Here is a 24,144-nt window from a genome sequence, read left to right on the forward strand (position 1 = left end):
GCAGTTATTAGGACAGTGAAGTAAAGAAAATTTACTGATTTCATCCCTATAAAGACCCCGTGCCCTAGAGTTAGGGTTGCGCTACACCAAGGGCACTGCAGGCTCCCTGGGACGGTGCTAGGGTCTCTGCCCGCGCCGCTGGGGGAGCCTGGCCCTGCGGATCCAACATGGAGGAAAGTCGATCTCCAAGAGCTCGAGGACCTAGGAGTCCCCGAAGGCAACCTTAGTCTCCCGGGCACTTGAGAAGCTTCAGATTCCAGGAGTCACCTTCTCGTCACGAGAGGGAAGGGAAAGAAGCCTGGACTGCAGGCCTTTGGGGAGCCACCCGGCCACCCTCGACTTGGGGGTGGGGCTAGTGCGTCAGCGGGCGGGGCCGCGAGGCGGCGCGGAGTGTGAGCGGGACTAGCGGAGAGCGGCGCTGCGGCCGGGCGGGGCGGCTGTGCGTGAGGCGACGCGGGTGGCCAGGCCCAGCTAGAGTGAGGCGGCGCGGGGTGAGGCGGTGCGGGCGGCTGGCACGGGATGAGGCGGTGCGGGGTGAGGTGGCTTGGGCGGCTGGTGCGGGCTGAGGTGCGGGGTGAGGAGGGCTGTGGTGGCGCGGGCGGCCGGGATGGGGGAGGGGACGCGGGCGGGCGGGTGGGTGGGTTGGGGGCGGGGGCGGGACCTTTGCCCTGGCGCGGAGGGGCCTGGTGGCGCCAACATTAGGCCACCTTGATGCCTGGACTGGGCGCCGGGGGCTGGTGTGGCCTGGGGGTCCCTGCTACTGGGGAGCAGAGGAGCTACGGACAGGGAAGAGGCTGAGTTTGGATACTACAAGCGCTGGACCCCGGGGCCCTGGCTGCCATCGTTGAGGTTAGCGGCGGCTCGCTGGTGTGGGGCCCCAGTTAGTCCTGGAAGGGAGAGAAGGAACAGAAGTCACTCAGAGGGAGGAGCTAGAGGCTCAGGACTTACGGTGTTTTTGACCTGAAGGTTGAGAGAGGCAGCGCGGAAGAATGTGTGGGCGCACGTCCTGCCACTTACCTAGAGATGCTCTCACCAGAGCGTGTGCCTATCGGGATCGGCAGGGCCAGCCCCGGCTCCCGGAGTGGAGAGACCCCGACAAGTACCGCCCCTCTTACAACAAGAGCCCGCAGTCGGACAGCCCCGTGCTGCTGTCGCGACTACACTTTGAGAAGGTAACCGCTTTATCTGCGTCGTATTGGCTTCTGGCTGGCATTGTGATGGTCATCTCCTTCTACGGTCGACCTTTGAACCATGGGGCGGGGGGGGGAGGGGTAGGGTCGCCAGTAACCCCCACCTCCACCCCTGCAAAAGTCTGAAAATCTACATATAATTTCTGACTCTCCAAAAACTTTACTAATAGCCTACACTTGACTGGGAACCTTGCTGATAACATAAACAGTAGATTAAAATATTTTTGCATGTTACATATATTATAAACCGTATTCTTAAAATACAGTAAGCCAGAGAAAATAAAATGTTATTAAGAAAATCCTAAGGAAAGTACATTTACAGTATTTATTGAAACAAATCTGCATATAAATGGCCTCATGCAGGTAAAACCTGTGTTGTTCGGGGTTAACTGTATTTGGTTTGGGGTATGCTCAGTCTCTGACATGGTATTTAAAAACCAGCCTTTATTTGACCCCCAGTTGAGAACCACTCTGGGCCTCACTGAAAGGAGTTTTATTGGTATCTTTGAGTCTTGCAAGATGATTCATATTCTTCAGGCTCAATTTAAGTGCCTTCTTTATACAAGGCATACTACTCTTAGTGCATGTCCAGTTTACATGAGCCTTGTATTTGAATACATTTTTTAAAGACAGCATCTTTCCAACCACACTGATCATCAGGGTCATTTGATTATCCTAAAAAAAAAAAAAGGAAGGCCTCGGCTGGGTGGCTCAGTTGGTTGGAGCATCATCCCATATATCAAAAAGGTTGCAGATTTGATTCATAGTCAGGGCACATACCTAGGTTGCTGGTTCAGTCCACAGTAGGGGCACGCATGGGAGGCAACCAATGGATGTTTCTCTCTTTCTCCCTCTCTCCCTTCTTCTCTAAAATCAATAAACATATCCTCAGATGAGGATTTAAAAATTTTTTTTCTTCGCTCGGCTGGTGTGGCTCAGGAGGCAGCTTATCAGTGATTCTCATTGATGCTTCTCTCTCCCTTTCCCTTCCTCTCAGAATTCCATAAATATATATTTAATATTTTTCCTTTTTAAATAATAATAAGGTTTCTATGCCCCTTACCAGTCATGTTGACTCAGAATCTCTAGGCCTAAAGCAGGATTAAGACTAGCTAATTTAAAACACCTCTGATGTTTCTTGAACATTGAAGTTTCTGTTCTCTATGCATGTGTTTTCATTCTTTTTATATTTATCTTTTATTGAAGCTAGATGTATTTGGTTTGGTTATCTGAAGTTTAATTGCATTCATTGTGTTTATAGTATTCACCTATTGTAGTGTTGGAGTAACCAATAATTTATAATCGTATTTTTGTTATTATAAGCATGCATGTGATAAAAATGCTTCATTCCAGAAGTTAATAGTTTCTCTGTGTCTTTTGTTTTTTAATTTAAATATTAAATATCCTTGATATGTTTTGAAAACATGATTATTTCCATGCTGGATTTTTATTCTGTTTGATCCATAATGCTTAAATCACTTTATCAAGCTGATTATACCAGTGCTACGTACTCTTCAGAATTCTTGGATAATATGGTAGTCAAGAAAGACTCATCTCTACATTATAGGGATCACATTATTTTGAAATAACCTAATAACATTTATCTTTTTGATTGAATGAAGCCATTTACATAAAATAGTTTATTCTTGCCAGCTGGTATGGTTCAGTGGTTGAGCATCGACCTATGAATCAGGAGGTCATGGTTTGATTCCCAGTCAGGGTATATGCTGGGGTTACAGGCTTGATCCCCAGTGTGGGGCATGTAGGAGGCAGCTGATCAATAATTCTCTCATCAGTGATGTTTCTGGCTGTCTCTCCCTCTCCCTTGCTCTAGGAAACCATTTAAGGAAGCTTTTTTTAATGAGAGGATAATCAAAATAAAATGAACCTTGATTGGGAGATAAAACATGTTTTAAAAGAAGGTATAATTTGAAGTGAAAAGAGAGAAGAATTAAGTGTATGATACTCTTTTTCAGCTTTGTGGATATTTTTTCTTTTTGTGTTGTTGTTTTTTTGGTACTACCTCTTTAGAATTATAGAATGAATGTTAGCTGGAAGAATAATTTTGTTAAACAGATGTAAAGGCAGAAGTGTAGAAAGACTGTGACTTGTCTAAGGTTACCCAGTTAGTGATGGATACAGCTGGGACTAAGGTTCAGACCACTGACCCCACTTGAGTAAATGCTTCCCGGAACTAGGAATGGGGAACGTGGAGGCCCTAGCAAGTTTAGACCTCCTTTTCTGTCAGTGGTATGAATTTGCTTATTGATGTAGTGTTTTGACTCCACATCTCTAATAAATTTTATTAAGATTGCTAGGCTTTCCTAATTGATAAATAGTTGAGGTTTTCTTTTTCTCAAACCTGTAAATTGTAAAGTAAAATTAGAATCATTTCAGCAGTTTATTTAATCCGTATCATCAACGGCCAGTACATATGTATAGATTGCAACATTTACATTTGAAACCACTGGTTTGCAAATTACTTCCTCTTTCATTTACCTACCTCAGGATTACAAGCTGTTCTGGTCACAAGTCCAAAAATGTAGAGGAAAGATGAGTAATACTGAGCAATATTTTCAGTATTTTGGCTTTGCAGCTACTTTTTTTTTTTTTTAATGTTTTTATTGATTTCAGAGAGAGGAAGGGAGGGGAGAGAGAAAGAGAAACATCAATGAGAAAGAAACATCTGTTGATCTTCTGCCTCCAGCATGCCCCCTATCGGGGATGGAGCCCACAACCCAGGCATGTGCCCTGACCAAGAACCAAACCATCGACCTCCTGGTGCAGTGGTCGGCAAACTGCAGCTTGCGAGCCACATGCGGCTCTTTGGCCCCTTGAGTGTGGCTCTTCCACAAAATACCACGGCCTGGGCGAGTCTATTTTGAAGAAGTGGCGTTAGAAGAAGTTTAAGTTTAAAAAATTTGGCTCTCAAAAGAAATTTCAATTGTTGTACTGTTGATATTTGGCTCTGTTGACTAATGAGTTTGCCGACCACTGTCCTGGTGCATGGGACAGTGCTCAATCAACTGAGTCACACTGGCCTGGCTGCAGCCACTTTTTATTCATTGTTCCCAGTAGAGGGCGGCCTCACGTTTGGGTTTGATTTACAATTATCCAATGAACACACTCAGTAGGTGATCACTGAAATCTGTAAGAGTAGGAGTTTTCAACCTTGGCACTACCAGTATTGATATTTTATGTGGGATAATTCTTTGTTGTGGGAAGCTGTCCTGTGCATTGTTTAGCAATAACACTGGACTCTACCCACTGGATGCCAGTTGCATCACCCAGATCATAGCAACCAAAAAACAACAACTGATAATGTCAAATATACCCACTAGATGTTGCACATCCCTCTCCTCACCTGTATCAGGTTTTGGTGGTGATGATGGTGGGGGTGGGTGGAGGTCAAAATTGCCCCATGTTCAGAACCTCAGATTTAAGAGTATTGTCTTGCAAATTTCTGATGAGATGTCATTTGTTTGGCCATATATAATATTATTTATTTTATTCTCATTCTGCTTTGAGCAGGGGTCCCTTCTGCTTGGAAGGCACATTTAATTCTGGAAGAGAGGGTTAGGGTTAGGTTTACAAAGGCTCTGTGTTTTCACACATTTTTTCTTCTTCCTATCCCTGATGAGATTAACACTTGGGTTTACATCCTCTATCCTACCATTTCTTCCATGGTTTTCTTTTTTTTTAATTATATTACACACTTACTGTTTTGTTTTTCTTTTGGCATACAATTGTCAACCAGAGGTCACTGGTGTTAATTCAACACAAACCGGAATCCCCAATTTGGGGTGTGGTGAAAAAAGAAATTTTATTCAGTGCAAACAGCTCAACTATGACACAGCACGTCTGTGAAAAGGCATAGTGGTCCTGGGGCCAGGCTCCTCTCCAAGTGGTCTGTTCTTAGCTGGTCTGCTCCAGCAAGACATCTTCAGTGTTTGATCTTTGGTGTTTCAACTCCAGGCAGGGAAAGGCAATCTTCAGTCTTTGGTGGAAGAGAAAGTGTGCTTTTAGAGCCAGAGAGGAGCTAACTTAACCAGTTAACTGCCACACGTCCAAAACGGAAACCATCCCCACACGCCATGATATTTTGAATTTAACTTAAAAAATCAATTTGCAGTGAACATTATAAAAATAAATATATTACTCTCAATTCGGGTGTTCTTGAATATTTTCAGCTGAAAATTCTCATGAAAAAATGATTTTAAAGTTGATCAGGACTGCCACTTAGGGAAAACATTTTTTTTTTAATAGATGCACATGGCTTGTGGGGAAGGTCCACTGCTTGAGTCTACAGGCGCTTATGGCATACAATGGGTTAAGCAAACAAGAAGTCCCTGCTACTGGTCCCTGGTTGATCTGCCCTCATGCAAATGAGGATGCCAAATCTTCACAGTTCAGTTGGTCCAAAAGAGACAGTCCTGATTGGTTGGAATGGAACTGCTTTGATTGGTGGGTGAAGAAGCTGGATATAGTTTCGCAGCGCTGATTGGATGGGGAAATCCTCAGTTTGATTGAAAATAGGATTCCAGGTACTCCTTTTTTTTTAATATATTTTTTATTGAATTCAGAGAGGAAGGGAGAGGGAGTGATAGAAACATCAATGATGAGAGAGAATCATTAATTAGCTTTCTCTTGCATGCCCCTATTGGGGATCAAGCCTGCACCTGGGCATGTGCCCTTGACTGGAATTGAACCTGGGACCCTTCAGTCCGAAGGCTGAGGCTCCAGGTACTCCTTCATGAGGATTGGCTCAGATGCCGAAACACAGGCAGGCAGCTTAGTGTGGGCTTCTCTCTCAAGTGAAGTTTGCGTGAAAGGCCCCTGTATAGAATGGCTGCTAGGCTCTGTTTTTTAAATTTAAACTCAGCCACGGGGAGCCTTTCCTAGTAGATATCTTCTTTCTCAGGGTCCACACAATTTACCTAGGCTGCCTCTGTCTTTAAGGGAGGAAAATACACACACACACACACACACACACACACACACACACACACAATTGATTCTCATTTATAAACTCCGTGTTTGCAAATTTGTCTACTTGCTAAAATGTATTTGTAAACCTCCAAATATACTATGTTACTTTTAAACATGGGTATATTTGTCGTTCATGGACAATACAGGTTGTGAAAATTTGAGTCACCTGATTGAATAAGACAAAGCTCTTTAAAAACGAAAAATGAAGCTCTACCTTCTTGTGTGTTTGTGTGTATGTAGCTCTACCTTCTTGTTTCAGCTCTCATACTATAGACAAGTATCCTTTTTGCAGTCCATTTAGTGTTATATTTTATGCATTTGTGATTTCACTGTTTAAAACTGTTCCCGCCCTAACCAGTTTGACTCAGTGGATAGAGTGTCGGCCTGCGGACTTAAGGGTCCCAGGTTCGATTCCGGTCAAGGGCATGTACCTTGGTTGCGGGCACATCCCCAGTAGGGAGTGTGCAGAGGGCAGCTGATCAATGTTTCTCTCTATCGATGTTTCTAACTCTCTATCCCTCTCCCTTCTCTGTAAAAAGATCAATAAAATATATATATATATACATATACATATATATATGTATATATACATATATATACATATATATATATACATATATATATATATACATATATATATATATATATATATATATATATATATATATATATATATATAAAACTGTTCCCAAGCATAGTCCTGGAGTGCTTGCTGGCTAGTATTCCCAAGTGTAAGAAGATTGTAATATGCCTTACAGAGAAAATACATGTGTTAGATCAGCTTCATTCCAGCATAATTTACTGTGCTGTTGGTCATGAATTCAACATTAATAAATCAACAATATATGAAATAGTGTCTTTAAACAGAAATATACATTAAACAAGGTGACATATTAACCAGTTGCTGAAAATGTTGTCATCGTTGGCTCATGGGAAACAAGCCCTGCATTTCCCCTAAGAGCAGCAGATGCAGATCGGTATTTGCTGATTCAGGGTTTGCAGCAGTGTTGTAGAACCTGTCGTGAATAATGAGAATGGAGTATGTGTGTAGACAGGGGATTGACTATTCAGACAAGATTTTGAAAGAAACAGGACAGGATCTATCAAGAGCACAGTGGAAGGGTTAGCTTTAATTCGGAGACACCACTACTGATGAGTCCTTTTTTTGACTTTTCTCATTCTACTTTTTTCTCTCTAGGTACTTTTTCTTGGACTCTACTTTCCCCTCGTTTCTCCTTTTCTCTTTTTGCACCTCCAGGTTTAATCCTGTGCTTGATTTACTCCCTTAGAAACTTTATCCTAATGGCTTTAAGTCACCTTTATAATTCTAACCTAAAAAAAATACTACACTGCAATTTGTATGTGTATTCCATGCCACACATTTTAATGATTCTCCAAGGCATGTATTGTTCACTCTATTTTGACAGAAAAGGAAAGTTGAGGGTCCAGGAAGTTGAAACTAGTCCAACTTCGTAAATAGCAGTGAAGGAATTTTTTAATCTGAGTCTTACAAAGGCCTTATTTTTTCCTCTGTACCAGAGGTTGGCTAACTATGGTCCTCAGACCAAATCTGGCTCACCACCTGTTTTTGCAAATAACATTTTATTAGATCAGACCCAAGCTCATTCATTTGTTCTTTGGCTGTTTTCTCACTACCAATGGTGACAGAGTTTAGTTGCTTGAGTCATTGCAACGACTATATGAACTCACAAAGCCAAAACTATTTACTATCTAGCCCATTACAGAAAAAGTTTGGTGACCCATTTTCTCTCTCATGCTGCCTCTCTCCCAAGTTTAATTCTACATGCTTTTTGGACATGGTAAACAGCTCTATTTGAATCTTATGCTAGTGACGTAAAATAACCTTTAATTATTTTTAAAAATTGATTTGAGAGAGAGAGAAACATCTATTTGTTGTTCCACTTATGCATTTATTGGTTGCTTCTTGTGTGTTCCCTGACTGGGGATGGAACCTTGACATATCAGGACAACACTCTTAGCTAACTAAGCTACCCGGCCAGGGCCAAACCTTTATTATGTTCACTAGTGAGAAATTAAGACAGAGAATTGCAGATATTATTTGTCAACTTCCCTGAAGTCTGGGGTCTCAGCTGAAAAGACTTGGAATCTGGGGCTAGAATCATCTAGAGCAGGAGTTAGAAAACTAAAGCCCTCTGATCATTTTTGTAATGAAATTATATGGAATACAGCAATATCCATTTATTTATCTATTGTCTATAAATGCTTTGTCCCTATAATAGCAGTTATAGTTGCGACAGAGACTTTCTAGCCTGACAAGTATTTAATATCTGGCCTTTTATTAAAAAAAAAAAAAAAAAAAAAGTTGCCCTAACCAGTTTGGCTCAGTGGATAGAGCGTCGACCTGCAGACTCAAGGGTCCCAGGTTTGATTCCGGTCAAGGGCATGTACCTTAGTTGCGGGCACATCCCCAGTAGTGGGTGTGCAGGAGGCAGCTGATTGATGTTTCTCGCTCATTGATGTTTCTAACTCTCTCTTCCTCTCCCTTCCTCTCTGTAAAAAATCAATAAAATATATTTAAAAAAATAAATAGATTAAAAAAAAAAGTTTGCAAACTTCTGATCTAGGGGCATCTTCAGTCACTTACCTGGCAGTTGATGTTGGCTGTTAACCTGTGCTGGCAGCCAGATGACCTACATGTGGTCTGTCCACACAGCCTGGGCTTTTTCGCAGCATGGCAGCTCAGAGTTCCAAAAGCAATGTCTCAGCAAATAAGCAGGAAGCTGACTTCCTGACTTAACCTTAGAAATCATAGTGTTACTTGTGCCACATCCTGCGAGTCACAGCCCATTCAGATTCAAGGGAAGGGAACATAGACTGCAGCTCTTAAGGGGGGAAATGGTAAAGATTTTTCAACCATTTATTTAAACTGCCACATCTAGACTTGCCACTATTATCAGAAACTCAACATGTGACCTTTCCCCAAATCAAACCCTTCAGAATTTTTGTTCAATAGTGGCATCATTATTTCAGTCGTCAGGGACTGAAAACTTAATCATCTCTGTTTTCTTTTTTTAGTTGCACCATAGTTTCATTTTTCTATTTTTTAGATGTCTTTTATTTTCACTACTGTCACCAGAGCTACTTATCATCAGATCCCTGGACTATTGTAGTAGCACCAAAAATGCACTCTCTACCACTGGTTTCTTCCATGCGTACTCTGCTGTGCAGAATAGTGTGTATGTGCACTTCAATCTGTAAATTTTATCAAATTCTCAAGGGCCAAATGCCAAAAAAAGTGTAACAACCATGTGTTGGGGGCCAAAACTACCTCCACATTTGAAAATTTTTAGAGGGACTCAACATATAAGGCATATAGTGGCTAAGCTTTATGACAGTGAAAAGATACACAATAGAATCAGTAAGGGAAAAAGACACAAGTAGAAATCTGGAAAATTTTGTGTACATACTTATGTTCTCTTCTTATAAGGGGACAAACTAAGTCCATTCCTTAATAGGCACTAATTACATGTTTGTAGGAACAGAATCTCTTTATATCCCCTATTCTACCTAAGCAGAGTGTCTTACATTCCCATAAATATAATTGCTAAAGAACACCAGTTATGATAAATTACTAAAATGGTTTTCAAGTAGAATCTTTCCCTTTTAATCTTTTCTCTATTCTTTGTATTTTGATACTAATAGTAATGTAATGCATATGCTAAACTTGATTTTTAAATTTTTATTATGATCTCCTCACGGGATCTTATTAACCTTTGGCAGGGTGCAGACTCATCTGAGCGTATCATTGCTCCTATGCGATGGGGCTTGGTCCCATCTTGGTTCAAAGAAGATGATCCTTCCAAACTGCAGTTCAACACGAGCAACTGCCGTAGTGATACCATAATGGAGAAACGGTCCTTCAAGGTAGGTAGCTTATCTAGGGAAAGGTATTTTTATGTACAGAGCTATTAGTGCCTTAGGTACCTGAAAAGTAAAATACTGTTCCCTTTGAACCTCTCCTAAGGTCCCAAAGTGTTGAATGCTGTTTTATTTATTACTGTGTAATAAAACATGCCAAAGCTTGGTGGTTTAACAGATCAACTATTTATGTTATTTCTTATATTCTGTGGGTTGACTGGGCTCAAGTGGACAGTTTCACTTGTGTAGTTATAATCAGATGACAGCTGGGGCTGGATGTCTAAGATAGTTTCTTTTTTTAAATTTTTTACTTTTTCAGAAAGGAAGGGAGAGGGAGAGAGAGAGAGAAACATCAGTGATGAGAGAGAATCATGGATCGGCTGCCTCCTGCATGTCGCCCACTTGGGATTGAGCCTGCAACCCAGGCCTTTTCCCCCAACCGGGAATCGAACCTGGGACCCTTCAGTCCACAGGCCGATACTCTATCCACTGAGCCAAACCAGCTAGGGCTAAGATAGCTTTTTTTTTTTTCCAATATATATATTTTATTGATTTTTTTACAGAGAGGAAGAGAGAGGGAGAGGAAGAAGGATAGAGAGTTAGAAACATAGATGAGAAAGAAACATCGATCAGCTTCCTTCTGCACACTCCCTACTGGGGATGTGCCCGCAACCAAGGTACATGCCCTTTTTTTTTTTTTTTTTAATATATTTTACTGATATTTTACAGAGAGGAAGGGAGAGGGACAGAGAGTCAGAAACATCGATGAGAGAGAAACATCGATCAGCCGCCTCCTGCACACCTCCCACTGGGGATGTGCCCACAACCAAGGCACGTGCCCCCGACCGGAATCGAACCCGGGACCCCCCAGTCCGCAGGCCGACGCTCTATCCACTGAGCCAAACCAGTCTCGGCGGTACATGCCCTTGACCAGAATTGAATCTTGGACCCTTCAGTCTGCAGGCCAATGTTCTGCCAGGCGTCCTCAAACTACGGCCTGCGGGCCACATGCGGCCCGCCGAGGACATTTATCCGGCCCGCCAGGTGCCGCTGCCTGTCCTGCTTAGCAGCCGACTAGTCCCGGGCCCACAGTGCGCATAGGAATTTGTTCATAGTTTTTTTTTTAAACTGTAGTCCGGCCCTCCAACGGTCTGAGGGACAGTGAACTGGCCCCCTGTTTAAAAAGTTTGAGGACCCCTGCTCTATCCGCTGAGCCAAACTGGTTAGGGCTAAGATAGCTTCTTTACCTACATGTCTGACATCCCAGATGGGGTGGGTAGAACAACTGAAAGCCTTTCCTCGTGCCCAGCTGGGGTTGGTAGTCAGGCTTCTTACATGGCATCAGTCTTACCAAAGCTCATGATTCAAGACAGTAGGGCAGGAGCTGCAGGATTTTGTGACCTAGCCTTGGAAGTCATATAGCATCACTTCTATGGCACTCTATTGGCCCAGCCCAAAATCAGTGTGGGAGGGAACTACATGGGAGATGAATACTGGGATGCACGCTTCATTGGGGAACCAACTTTGGAGACCAGCTATCACAAGTGCCTATTTGTTAGCTGTTGCTGTTGTGTACATTTAATCTTTTCAACATCTATGTGAGGGTGACTATACATGTGAAAACTGAGGTACAGAGAAATAACTAAGATCACACATTGGCAGACCCAAGATTATTTCTTTTATTTTTATTAAATATATTTTTATTGATTTCAGAGAGGAAGGGAGAGGGAGAGAGAGACAGAAACATCAATGATGGGAGAGACTCACTAATCGGCTGCCTCCTGCACATCCCCCACTGGGGATCGAGCCTGCAACCCGGTCATATGCTCTTGGCCAGAATCGAACCTGGGACCCTCAGTCTACAGGCAGATGCTCTATCCACTGAGCCAAACCAGCTAGGGCGACTTTTTTAAAAATATATATTTTTATTGATTTCAGAGAGGAAGGGAAAGGGAGAGAGAGATAGAAACATCAATGATGAGAGAGAATCATTGCTCGCCTGCCTCCTGCATGCCCCCTACTGTGGATAGAGCCTGCAACCTGGGCATATGCCCTTGATCAGAATCGAACCCCAGACCCTTCAGTCTGCAGGCTGACATTCTATCCACTGAGCCAAACTGGCTGAAAATCAGACCCAAGATTTTTTTTTTTTAATGTATATACTTTTTATTTTTAGAGAGAAAAGAAGGGAGAGGAATAGAGAGATAGAAACATAAATGAGATAAGAGAGATACATCATTAATCAGCTGCCTCCTGCACACGCCCTACTGGGAATCAAGCCTGCCACCTGCGCATGTGCCCTGACTGGGAATTGGAACCAGTGACCTCTTTGGTTCCTGGGTTGATGATCAACTACTGAGCCACACCGCCAGGCAGACATTAGATTTTAACTGAAGTCCATAAAATGTGATCCTATCACTAAGACCATATCTTGCTCACATTTTCCCTCAGGTGCCTCTGGGAAAGGGAAGACGCTGTGTTGTTCTAGCAGATGGATTCTATGAGTGGCAGCGATGTCAGAACACAAGCCACAGGCAGCCATACTTCATCTACTTCCCCCAAATCAAAACAGAAAAGGTATCGGCAGCAGCACTCAAAATAAATATTTAGAAAGATACAGAGAACTAATCTAAAGTAGGACATTTTTCTCTTCCCTGATAGAGTGTTTTATTTTATTGATTTTGAGGGAGAAACATAAATTTGTTGTTTCACTTATTTATGCATTCGTTGGTTGACTCATGTATATGCCCTGACAGAGGATTGAACCCACAATCTTGGCGTACCAGGATGATGCCCTAACCAACTGAGGTACCTGGACAGGGCCTTCATAGAGTTTTTAAAAAAATTAATAGCTTTATTGAGATATAATTCATTTTTTAAAATTATGCAAGTCTGATTTTTTCATATATTTAAAGTTGTGCAACCATCACCACTATTTTTAGAAAATTTTTAAAAATATGTTTTTATTGATTTCAGAGGGAGGACGGGAGAGGGAGAGAGAGAAACATCAATGATGAGTGAGAATCATTGATCAGCTGCCCACTTACTGCAAGCCCTCTACCCGCAACCCAGGCATGTTCCCTGACCGAGAATTGCACTGTGAGCTTCTGGCTCATAGGTTGATGTTCAACCACTGAGCCACATGGGCTGGGCTCTTTTCTCTTTATGGAATTCTAATTACGCATGTACAGCAATAAAATATGCAAATTGACCATACCTCCATGACACCAATCAGCCAATCAGGAATGTGCACGCAAATGAACCCAACAAAGATGGCGGTTTAATTTGTATGTGCATGCTCTGAGCAGCCAGGCGGGACGGGACGCCTGCTATGAGGGGGTGGGTGGGGGGCAGAGGGAGCTACAGGAGCAGCGCTCCAACTGGGAGCGAAGGCTTGCAGGCTCCTGGGCAGCCAGGAGTGAAGCCAGGGGAAGGAAGGCCTATTCTTGCACAAATCTTTGTGCAATGGGCCTCTGGTGTGTTAGATTATTTGATATTGTCCATAGTTTTTGGATGGTCTTTTCTGTATGCTTCATTAATTTTCCTTTGTGTTTTAGTTTGGAATTTTTAATGACCTGTGCTTTTTTTTTTTAAAGCTTCAGAACCTTCATTTATTTTCATGAATTGATAAAATATAGTTTCATTTTATTTATCTGTATTTTTTTTTTTCTGAACCATTTGAAAGCAATGGTATCCATCAGTATCTTAGCAGGTGCCCCTTTTTTATTTTTATTTATTTTAATCTTTATTGTTGAAAGTATTTCATAGGTTCTCCTTTTCCCCCATTAACCTCTTCCAGCCTGCTCCCGTCCCCCACCCCAGGCCCTCACCACCCTATTGTCTGTGCTATGATTCTAATTTCACCAAACTGTCCATGCATGTAGTCCACCTTTTCTACAAGAGCCTTTAACATATTAGTTATATTTATTTTAAATTCCCTGATATTTACAGCATTTGGGAAATATGATCTCTTGAATCTGGTTCTGTTGATTTCTATATCTTTTGGCAGTTGCTTGGTTATTGTTGTTTAGTTTCTTTGTTTTAGCTTTTTTATGTGTCTTGGTTTTTTTTTTAATCCCCTGAGGGACATGCATTTCATTGATTTTAGAGAAAGAGGAAGGGAGAGGGAGAGGGAGCAGAGAGAAACATTAATCGGTTGCCTCCCACATGCACCCCCAAAAGGGATTGAACCCAAAACCTGGGCATGTCCCTGACTGGGAATCTAACCTGTGATCCTTGGGTGCACAGGAGGACACTCTGACCAACTAAGTCACACCACAAGGCTAATTTTTATTGATTGATTGATTTGGGGGGGGGGCGGGGAGAAACATCTATTTGTTTTCTTCTTATTTATGCCTTCATTGGTTGATGAAGGGATCAAACTGGCAACCTTGGTGTATCACAGGGATGCTCCAACCAAATGAGTGCCTGGCCAGGGTTGTGTCTTGTAATTTTTGATTGATTGCCATAGTATGTAACATAGAAACTGAGATAAATAATATTTATGCCTGGAAATGGATACACTTATCCTTCTATTAGGCCATTACCAGGTGAGATTGAGTGGATCTTGTCAGCTGAACTGGGTTTGAATTTTGTTATGATTACCTTTGTTCACCACTGGTTTTTAAATTTTTTGGTATCACCTTGTGTTTAGAGTAAGAGTTGATTTTCCAGAGGATTTTTCTCAATAGCTCTATTCCCTTCAGCTGTAATATTTCCCTTTGAGCCTGTGCCTAGAGAGGATCTCCCATGCTCTTGTCCCTTATCCAGAATTAGACTGCTGTCGCCTGTCACTTGGTACTGCTACTCCGCAGGGGAGTGGGGAGTATTCTCTGTTGTCTTCATTCAGTCTCTCTCAGGCAGAACTGTACCACTAGCTCTCAGGCTCAGCCTTTCTCAGTGATCTTGTTCCTTCCCCAGGAGAGTAGAGGGTTTGGGGTTTTTTTCTTTTATCCTCCAGCCTCCATGAATCTTTACCTGTATCTTAAGAGTGATCAGGTTTATTACCCTTCCCCCCGACGCCTTAAGGATTTTATTCCTTAGAGGAAAAGTGATCAGGTAAAGCTTTGTGCCTTTCCTGAAGCAGGAGAGCTCCCCTCCTGCAGGCATGCACCAGCAGGAAAGACTTACTCCAGTCTGCTGACCTGTTCCCCATCTTTCCTGTGAACACCCATGGAGGTCTGTGGAGAAAAATAGGCAAGCCCTGGCCGGTTTGGCTCAGTGGATAGAGCATTGGCCTGCAGACTGAAGGGTCCCAGGTTCGATTCCAGTCAAGGGCACATGCCTGGGTTGCGGGCTTGATCCCCAGTAGGGGGTGTGGAGGAGGCACCCAATCAATGATTCTCTCTCATCATTGATGTTTCTATCTCCCGCTCCCTTCCTCTCTGAAATCAATAAAATATTAAAAAAAAAAAAAAAAAAAGAATATGCAAACTGATGCAAACATCCTGATGTCTGTAGCTCTCAGGGATCATGTACTCTCAGGCTAGCCCACACTCTGCATATAGCAATTTGATAATTTTATCTCAATTCATATCTGCTGTATGAAGGACTTGCCTTCCTCCTGTTGCCACTGGTAAACCAGTGCTTATGTCTCATCTCCCCACAGAGATTCCTGTCTGTCTATGAAGTTCAGGCTAATTGGTTGCCCTGTGACCTCAATTCTCTAATGAATTGAAGAAAAGTTATGATTTGGTCTGTTATCTAGCCTTTTTTCTTATTATTTAAGGTGAAGATAACACTCTTTCTAGTTTTCTGTATTCTAGGCCTTGGCCTGAATCTTAAATGGCAAGTAGGAGTTGGCATGATAAGAAAGGGTGGGAGGGACATTTTGGGCAGGGGAAGGTTGTTTCAGCAAGACAGTGGGAACAAAATTATATGATAGCTTCATTTACAAACAGTTTGGTTTGGTTCAGATTAACATTGTAAGCGAAAGCTGGAATGATGGACTAGAAGGCCTGAATGCCTAATGAAGGAATTAAATTCTATTCTGAAAGCATTGAAATAACCATAAACATATAGCTTTGGTGAGTATTTGCCACCAATCCTCTTTCCTTTGAGTTAGTAAGGTATGTGCTAAATGACTTCCAAAATGATTGCGATACTCTTAAGTCTGTAGTAGTACCCAACTTGCATGTAAAAGAAGGCTGATGAGTATCTAATCTGCCCATGTATTTTGTTTCCAGTCAGGCAGCATTGGTGCTGCAAGTAGTCCTGAGGACTGGGAGAAAGTTTGGGACAACTGGAGGCTACTAACAATGGCTGGGATCTTTGACTGCTGGGAGCCACCACAGGGAGGAGACTGCCTGTATTCCTACACCATCATCACAGTGGATTCCTGCAAAGGCTTGAATGACATCCACCATAGGCAAGTCATACTTATCCCTGGGTCCAAAAGAATTCAGGAAAGGGTTTGTTCTCTCTGTTTTTAGATAGGTAGCTTTTCAAATTTAAAGTTTCTGTATGCACACATTTATTTATTTACTTACTTACTTTTTAAATGCGGTGGTCCCCCAGGTCCTTATTTTTTTCTTTTTTTAAAATATTTTTTTATTGATTTCAGAGAAAAAGGAAGAGAGAAATAGAAATATCAGTGATGAGAGAATCATTGATCAGCTGCTTTCTGCACACCCCACACTGGGGATCAAGCCCACAACTGGGGCATGTGCCCTGACTGGGAATCGAACTGTGATTTCCTGGTCGATGCTCAACCACTGAGCTATGCCGGCCTGGCTGTATGCACAAATTTAGACAGTAGGAAACTAGGGCAGTTGCTCACCAATATAATTACAGTCAGTTTGGCTATAACTTGACATGCATTCCTAAAAATCGCCATATTATGCAAAATTGTATAATGAAAATGACAGACTTTATGGGAAAAGGGGTTAAGAGGACTCCACTTAAAAACTTTGTCAGTGACACATTAATAAAATAGAAATCTATTAAAAATTATCACAGTTTTATGTATTAGGTGATTTTGAAATACGTAGATACTGCAATAAATATGGTACTTTACCTTAAAAAGACCCATAGTTTGCTTGTGGAAGTGTGTGTTGGAAGAGTTGCAACTTATGAGTTATTGTGAAGTGGATATTAATGCATTTATCTCCTAAAATCAACTATGCCACTCACCAATGAAGTGTGTACCATGCTTTGCATTGGCCTAGGACAGTGGTCGGGAAACCGCAGCTCGCGAGCCACATGCAGCTCTTTGGCCCCTTGAATGTGGCTCTTCCACAAAATACCATGGCCTGGGCAAGACTATTTTGAAGAAGTGGCGTTAGAAGAAGTTTAAGTTTAAAAAATTTGGCTCTCAAATGAAATTTCAATCGTTGTACTGTTGATATTTGGCTCTGTTGACTAATGAGTTTGCCGACCACTGGCCTAGGACATAAAACTGGAAGCTAAACAAAGGATTTTGTCCTAGCATCTTCTTGGGTACCAGGAGTCATGGCTCTTAGCCTCTTTGCTTCCTGAGGCATAGCTTCCTTTTGTTCACAATTATGTGCATAGGTCTTTCTTACTGTAAATCTGTCATAGGTTGTAAGACTGGAGATTATTGTTGATAGACAAGTTTTTCAGGATCTGTTTCTCCCTTAATTGTAGGCTGGGCCATCATAGAAAAGTCACCAGTTTGCTAATGTGTACACTGCAGTGCACTGGGTCCAGTCATAATTACTGTTCCCTGTCATTGCCATAAAACTTTATAAGATGGCTCTCCTATTGTTGAATTTCGTGCTCTGTCAAGTTGTGGTCAGGGAGCACATGGCAACAATCAGCATGTAAGGCACAGAGGCAGAGCGAGCTTCTCCTTGGGATGATTTGTGCTTTCAACTAAAGTCTCAATCCCTACCTTCACTCTGTCTCTTCTAACCAATGTTTTGACCTCACTGGCTAGGATGCCTGCCATATTAGATGGAGAGGAGGCAGTCTCTAAATGGCTTGATTTTGGTGAGGTCTCAACTCAGGAAGCTCTGAAGTTAATCCACCCCACAGAAAACATCACCTTCCATCCAGTGTCTCCCGTGGTGAACAACTCCCGAAACAACACTCCTGAGTGTCTGGCAGCTGTTGACTTACTGGTCAAAAAGGTAGGGGTCTGTGACTCTAACAGTCCTTTTTGAGCTTTCTGTCTTCTGTCAGTTTAGCATTTTCTTTTAGGATATGGCTTTTTACAATCAGAGCCACCACCCAAAACTCACATTCCTTATTCATGGCAAGGGTGAGCAGAGCAGTGATTCAAAGCTGGCTGTAATTCAGAGTCCTCAGAGAGCTCTTTCAAACGTAAATGCTACCAGGGGTCCTCAAAACTTTTTAAACAGGGGGCCAGTTCACTGTCCCTCAGACCGTTGGAGGGCCGGACTATAGTTTAAAAAAAAACCATGAACAAATTCCTATGCGCACTGAGGGCCCGGGACGAGTTGGCTGCTAAGCAGGACAGGCAGCAGCACCCGGCGGGCCGGATAAATGTCCTCAGCGGGCCGCATGTGGCCCGCGGGCCGTAGTTTGAGGACGCCTGTGACCCTATCTAGACCTACTGAGTCAGCCACTATTCAGGAATGAACTTGGATTTCTCTATCATTAAGAAGCTCTTTGGTGAGTCTGATAATAAGTTACTGGTAAGTTTGAGGGCTTCTACTCTAGAGGGTGCTTGTGAGAAAGAAAAAGGAGCCCTTGACCATAATTGTATCTCTGTCCAGAACTATGTGATTTTTTGTATCTTTTCACTTTATCTCTGCTTTCCCAACCACAAGTTGGAGGAGTTCCAGTCTTTGTTCCCCTTCAGGACTATTTGCTATAAACGTTAACTTCTTAGAGTTGGTAAAGATCCTGAAGATGTATTTTGAAGGGAAGTTGAACAAGCAAATGGCCTGAAATGGGAAAAGGAGCTCCAGAGCAAAAAGCTGGCTCCCACTGTTTTTAGATGCATAGAGGGATCTGAAGCAGGACATGGCTCTGAGTGTTCCAAAAATAGGCATCTTAGAATGACGAGAAGTCTTAAGGACAATGATTGCAAGAGCACCCCCCATTTTTTCATTTTTTTTTTAAGTTTTCCATACCCATAGTCAGTGTCATCTTTTTTCTTTTGTCTCGTTTATCTGCAAACTCATGCAACCCTGATATATATATATTTTAAAAATTATTCATTTTGCACTAGACACTGCCCCGTTTCTGCTGTGGTCTTTACACCAAAAGAATTCACATTTTGGTGAGGTAGCGTTGTTGAATTCAGAACCTTCAGTTTGGGTTGGGGTGCAGTTAAGGGAAGCAGAAGAGCAGTGCTGGGCAAGGAGAGGCTGTGCAGTGAAGTTACCTGGTAGGGAAAGAGCCTGTTCAGGCTTAGGCTGAATCCCTAATCTTGGAGGCTATTTGAAGTCCTATCTCCCCAACTTCATCTCCCAACTCTTTGCCTGGTCCCACTAAATTACATTGTTTTCCCTGAGAATGCTTCATTCTCTGCACGTTTGAATGCCTGTCAGTGCTCTGCTGTGAATGGCCCCACAGACCTCCATCAAGCCTTCTCTAAGAGCTACTCCCTACCCTTAACGCCCCCTTGGAGTACACTCAGTTGCTCCTTTCTTCCCACTCCTGACTAGTGGGTCCTATCTGGCCCTTAGTAACAATTTATAGATCTGGGTCAGTACCTCATGCCTCTTCCCCTGTTTCTTCCCTTGGAGTTGTCCTTTTCCCAAAAGCTTGAGCTAAATGTTTTTTCATCTTTTTCCTAGGAGTTCAAGGCAAGTGGCAGCAGCCAGAAGATGTTGCAGTGGCTGGCCACAAAGTCACCCAAAAAGGAAGACCCCAAAACACCCCAAAAGGCAGAGCCAGATGTGCCCCAGTGGTCCAGCCAGTTCCTGCAGAAGAGCCCATTCCCTACCAAGAGAGGAGGTGCTAGACTCCTGGAGCGATGGCTAAAACAGGAGAAGGAGGAAGAGCCAGTGGCCAAGCGGCCTCACAACCAGTAATGCAGGACTTTGAGAGACCAAGGTCATGGTTGCTGCACTAAATACTGTTGCTGATAACAGATTCTTTCATTGTGTGTATGTGGATTTGCCTTGGGAGGAGGTAGCACAGTGTTAACAGCTGTGGGTTCATGGGGGAGTGGCTAACCTGGCTGGGACCAAGAACACACAGAGGGGATTTGGGCAGCCTGGAAGGGGAGGGTACACCTCCATCAACTCATAGGGGTTCATTACGCCTGCAGCCCTATCTGGGTAGGACTGATGGAGCCTTCCCTCAGAGCCTGATCCTGCTGGCAGTTCTCAGCACCTGACCTGGTGCTGCTTAGCCTTTGGGCTCTTTCAGTCTTTTGGAATTAAGTTCTTAACACATATTTTTTTCTGAATAAATTATATTTTATAAACTGTTTACATTTCAAAAAATGCTGCTATTGGTGGGAGTAGTTCTGGGACTTGTTTTGGGCTTTCTGAGGACAAAACTGCTTTTTTGGAAACAAACAAAAAGGTTTGGTGGCGGGGTTCTTTATTGAGTATCTTCTCTCAATCTTGGAAGTTGTCTGAGTCTTTTTTAAAATCTTTATTATTGAAAGTATTAGTTGTCTGAATCCTTTAGCTTAAAACCAACCTGACCACCTGCCAAACACAAGGGACTGGGGGGAGAATGGGGTACAGGGAACAAGACCCTTAACACAGGGAGCATAGAGTCTGGGTGAGGAGAAATCCTAGTCACAGCCCTCCAAGTCCTATGCAGATCCCCAGCCTCTGGGTAGAGCAGAGCACAGAGGGATGACTTGGGCTTGGGGTGAAGGTAGGAGCTGACTCTCTGCCTGCCCTGGCCTGGTCAGAGCCCCTATGATTTGCTCTGCAGGCTCCTCCTTAGCACTGAACTGCTTTATAGTAAGATACGCATTTGGGGTAGTTATCTGTTGTCCCTCTACCCAGATTATTAATTCCATGAAAGCAGGGACCTCTTTTTCACTCTTTTATTCTCCCAAAGTTAACGGTAGGTGTGCCAATATTTGTTAGGAGAATGTGAGCACTTACTACATGCCCTGTCCTGTGCTAGGCAAGGAGCCACAGCATTAACCAGATGCCACACCTGGCTATTAAGCACTTGGGTGTACGTGCACGTGGGCCCCCCCTTTATGGCTCTGGTGTGCCAGGAGAGGCCCTTCCCAGAGATCCTGAGGGAAGAACCAATGACTCTCCAGAAGCACCAAGGCTCTTTGGGGCATTCAGGAGACAAGGACCCGCAAAATGCTGTCCCAGCGGCTGTTTGAAAAGGAAGCAGGCCCTGAGCAGACTTGGAGGGTGGGCCGCCCTACCACCACCACCACCACTACTCTACGGAAACTCCGGGGGGCGCTGACCCAGGCCCCTTGCAAATCAGGTATTGAGAGCTCTACCAATTAGAGGGCAGCTTTGACACCTCTTGGCAGGGGTGATGGGAGAGTGGTCTATAACTCCAACCCTTGCGGAGACTTCCACCCACTCTACCTTGTCTCTAAATTTGTCTTTAGATCACCATTCCAGTTGAGAAGGCACAATTGGCCAGAGTGGTGAGTACTCAGAAACCCTTCACTGAGACCAGGAGTGCTTTATTGTGGCCTCCAGTTTTGTTTGAGTTGCTCTGCATGGAGTTTTGGTGGTTTCATTGAGATTTAAAAAAAATACACATAACTAACCTTGGCCAGTGTAACTCAGTTGGTTGGGCATTGTCTCATACACCAAAAGCTTGCTGGTTTGATTCCTGGTCAGGGCACATGCCTGTGTTGCAGGTAGGATCCCCAGTAGGGGGCATGCAAGAGGCAGCAGATAGATGTTTCGCTCTCACATCAATGTTTCCCTCTCCCTCTCCCTCTCCCTCTCTCTCAAAATCAATTAAAAATCTTTAAAAAAAAACAAAAACAAGCCTTTAACTTACCAGGAGGTTGACTGTTAACTCTTTTGCCTCAGGTTTAGTAAGCAACAAAAATGAAATTTCCCTGCCCTAACCGGCTTGGCTCAGTGGATAGAGCGTCGGCCTGTGGACTCAAGGGTCCCAGGTTCGATCCCGTCAGGGGCATGTACCTTGGTTGCAGTCGCATCCCCAGTGGGGGGTGTGCAGGAGGCGGCTGATTGTTTCTCTCTCATCTATGTTTCTCTTTCTCCCTCTCCCTTCCTCTCTGTAAAAAATCAATAAAATATATTAAAAATATATATATATATTTATTTTAGAGAGGGAGCAAGAAAGCTCAATTTGTTGCATTCATTAGTTCTTATATGTGCCCTGACTGGGAATCAAACCTGCAAACTTGGTGTATGGGGAGGACACTCTATTCAACTGAGCTACTTGACAAGGTAGGTCATTTCAAGGTAGGACATGAAAGAATAATGTGTCCTCAGGAGCATGTTCTTTTCATGTAGGTTTTTATACTTTCACATAAATGGATGTTAAAAGCACATTCTTGAATATGAGAACATATTTTGTGATTTCAGGTTTATATAAATGGTATCTTGGACATTTCTTTCTGCAATTTTTTTTCCCATCTAGATCATCAGCTTTACGAGGTATTGACAAATTGTTCTCCAGATTTTCACTATTTCATGAGCACATGAATCCCCATTCCCCCACCTTTTGCTGATAATCTTGCTTACTAGAGCAATGGTGCATCTAATCCTATCCTTTGTTTTTTATTTTTTTATATATTTTTTATTTTTTTTATATTTTTTTATTGATTTTCTACAGAGAGGAAGGGAGAGGGATAGAGAGCTAGAAACATCGATGAGAAACATCGATCAGCTGCCTCCTGCACACTCCCCACTGGGGATGTGCCCACAACCAAGGTACATGCCCTTGACCGGAATCGAACCTGGGACCCTTCAGTCGCAGGCTGACGCTCTATCCACTGAGCCAAACCGGTTAGTTCCTTTGTTTTTTAAAAGAACAAATGTCAGAGACGAACAGGCAGCCTTGTCTGGGAGTAGCCATGTCAGGCCGGGACCCACATTTGCTAGGGCAGTTGGGACAGCCCTAGGATATGGCTGTCTGCCCCCTGTGCTGGGCTCCCAGATGGCAGCCCCTCTTCACCCCTCACTCGATGGGTGCAGTGACCAGGCCTAATTTCGGGGATTCTTTCCTGCTCTGTAGCCTGAGGAGGCAGAAGCTCCCTAGCACTCCAGGTCCTAATAGATAGGTGTCTGCCCTCCACTCCTGTCTGCAGTACATCTGGATCCATCTCCTGGTGCAAAGCCTGTGTGCCTAAAGCCCAACCCTGCTTTGCACAAAGGCAGAATAGACCCAGACAAGGGAGAGGTTTGGCCAAGGACCAGTTTGGCATAGGCAAGTTGAGGACAAATCCAAGGGGTCTGGTCTGAGGGGTTTAAGTTTAGAGTTTGGACAAGATCCTTCTTGTTGCTGAGAAAGCTCAGGGGGCAGGTTTGTGGTGGGAACCAGATAGAGTAATGGATAACCTCGGACTCCTACTCTCCTAGGCCTGTACACCCTTCCCTACCTTCAACCAGAAAAAGGAGCAAGTGATGAGAAAGGTGGAGCCTCATTCATTGGGGAAAGGAGCTTTGGCTCAAGCTGTATGGGAGGGTTCCTAGTACATGCAAAACTGAGCAAGCCCTTTGCTCTGAGACTTGGTTTGCCCATCTCTGAATCAGGAGAGTGGGTGCTCACAATTGAACTCTCCCAGGAACCCAGAGGAACAAAGGCTGGTTGTTGGAGATCCCAAACTTATATTTGGGCTGGTGTCCTTCATGTGGAGATGGATCCAGGACCTTCCACCCCCTTATGTCCGGGACTCCAGGGAGGCTCTTTGGGCAAAACTCCCAGTGGGAGGCAGAAACTAGAGGACTGTTTGGAAGGGCTGGGGGCATCAGTAAAAAGGGTTGGACAAGCTGAACAACACAAAATGTTTTAAAGGGCAGCCAGGCTAGTGCAGGGCCCCAGTGCCACACTCCTAACCCCTAATAGAGACAGTCACAAGACACACAGGAGCTGAGAGAGGCAAGAGAAGGAGGGTGAGAAAAGGAGCCTGTGGAAGCACATATGTGCAGGGTGCATTGCACAAGGCTCTGGGATCCTAATGACAATCCTGAATGGAGAGGTGGTTTTCCTT

General features: G+C 43.5%; 1 protein-coding gene across 11 annotated transcripts; it reads left to right on the plus strand.

Moving 5' to 3' along the window:
• Positions 1-357: 357 nt before the first annotated feature.
• On the plus strand, positions 358-20,630 carry HMCES (5-hydroxymethylcytosine binding, ES cell specific). 11 transcript variants are annotated; one of them, XM_080685148.1, is made up of 7 exons: positions 363-476; positions 967-1,172; positions 9,942-10,085; positions 12,531-12,656; positions 16,265-16,446; positions 17,977-18,169; positions 19,808-20,630. In XM_080685148.1, exons 2-7 carry the CDS (start codon positions 990-992, stop codon positions 20,042-20,044), a joined length of 1,065 nt encoding a protein of 354 aa, XP_080541274.1. In that variant the 5' UTR covers positions 363-476; positions 967-989; the 3' UTR covers positions 20,045-20,630. The 11 variants fall into 11 exon arrangements, with proteins under 11 accessions (XP_080541279.1, XP_080541274.1, XP_080541277.1 ...); XM_080685151.1 differs by having other exon boundaries at positions 366-439; XM_080685149.1 differs by having other exon boundaries at positions 370-499.
• Positions 20,631-24,144: the final 3,514 nt, after the last annotated feature.

This window comes from Plecotus auritus (genome assembly GCF_963455305.1).
Source record: "Plecotus auritus genome assembly, chromosome: 8".
Taxonomy (NCBI): domain Eukaryota; kingdom Metazoa; phylum Chordata; class Mammalia; order Chiroptera; family Vespertilionidae; genus Plecotus; species Plecotus auritus.

Coding starts and splice junctions, on each gene's coding strand:
- HMCES (XM_080685148.1), top strand. CDS start 990: ATGTGTGGGCGCACGTCCTGCCACTTACCTAGAGATGCTCTCACCAGA. Junction 12,657..16,264: donor CCCAAATCAAAACAGAAAAG/GTATCGGCAGCA, acceptor TTTTGTTTCCAG/TCAGGCAGCATTGGTGCTGC. Junction 18,170..19,807: donor TTGACTTACTGGTCAAAAAG/GTAGGGGTCTGT, acceptor TCTTTTTCCTAG/GAGTTCAAGGCAAGTGGCAG.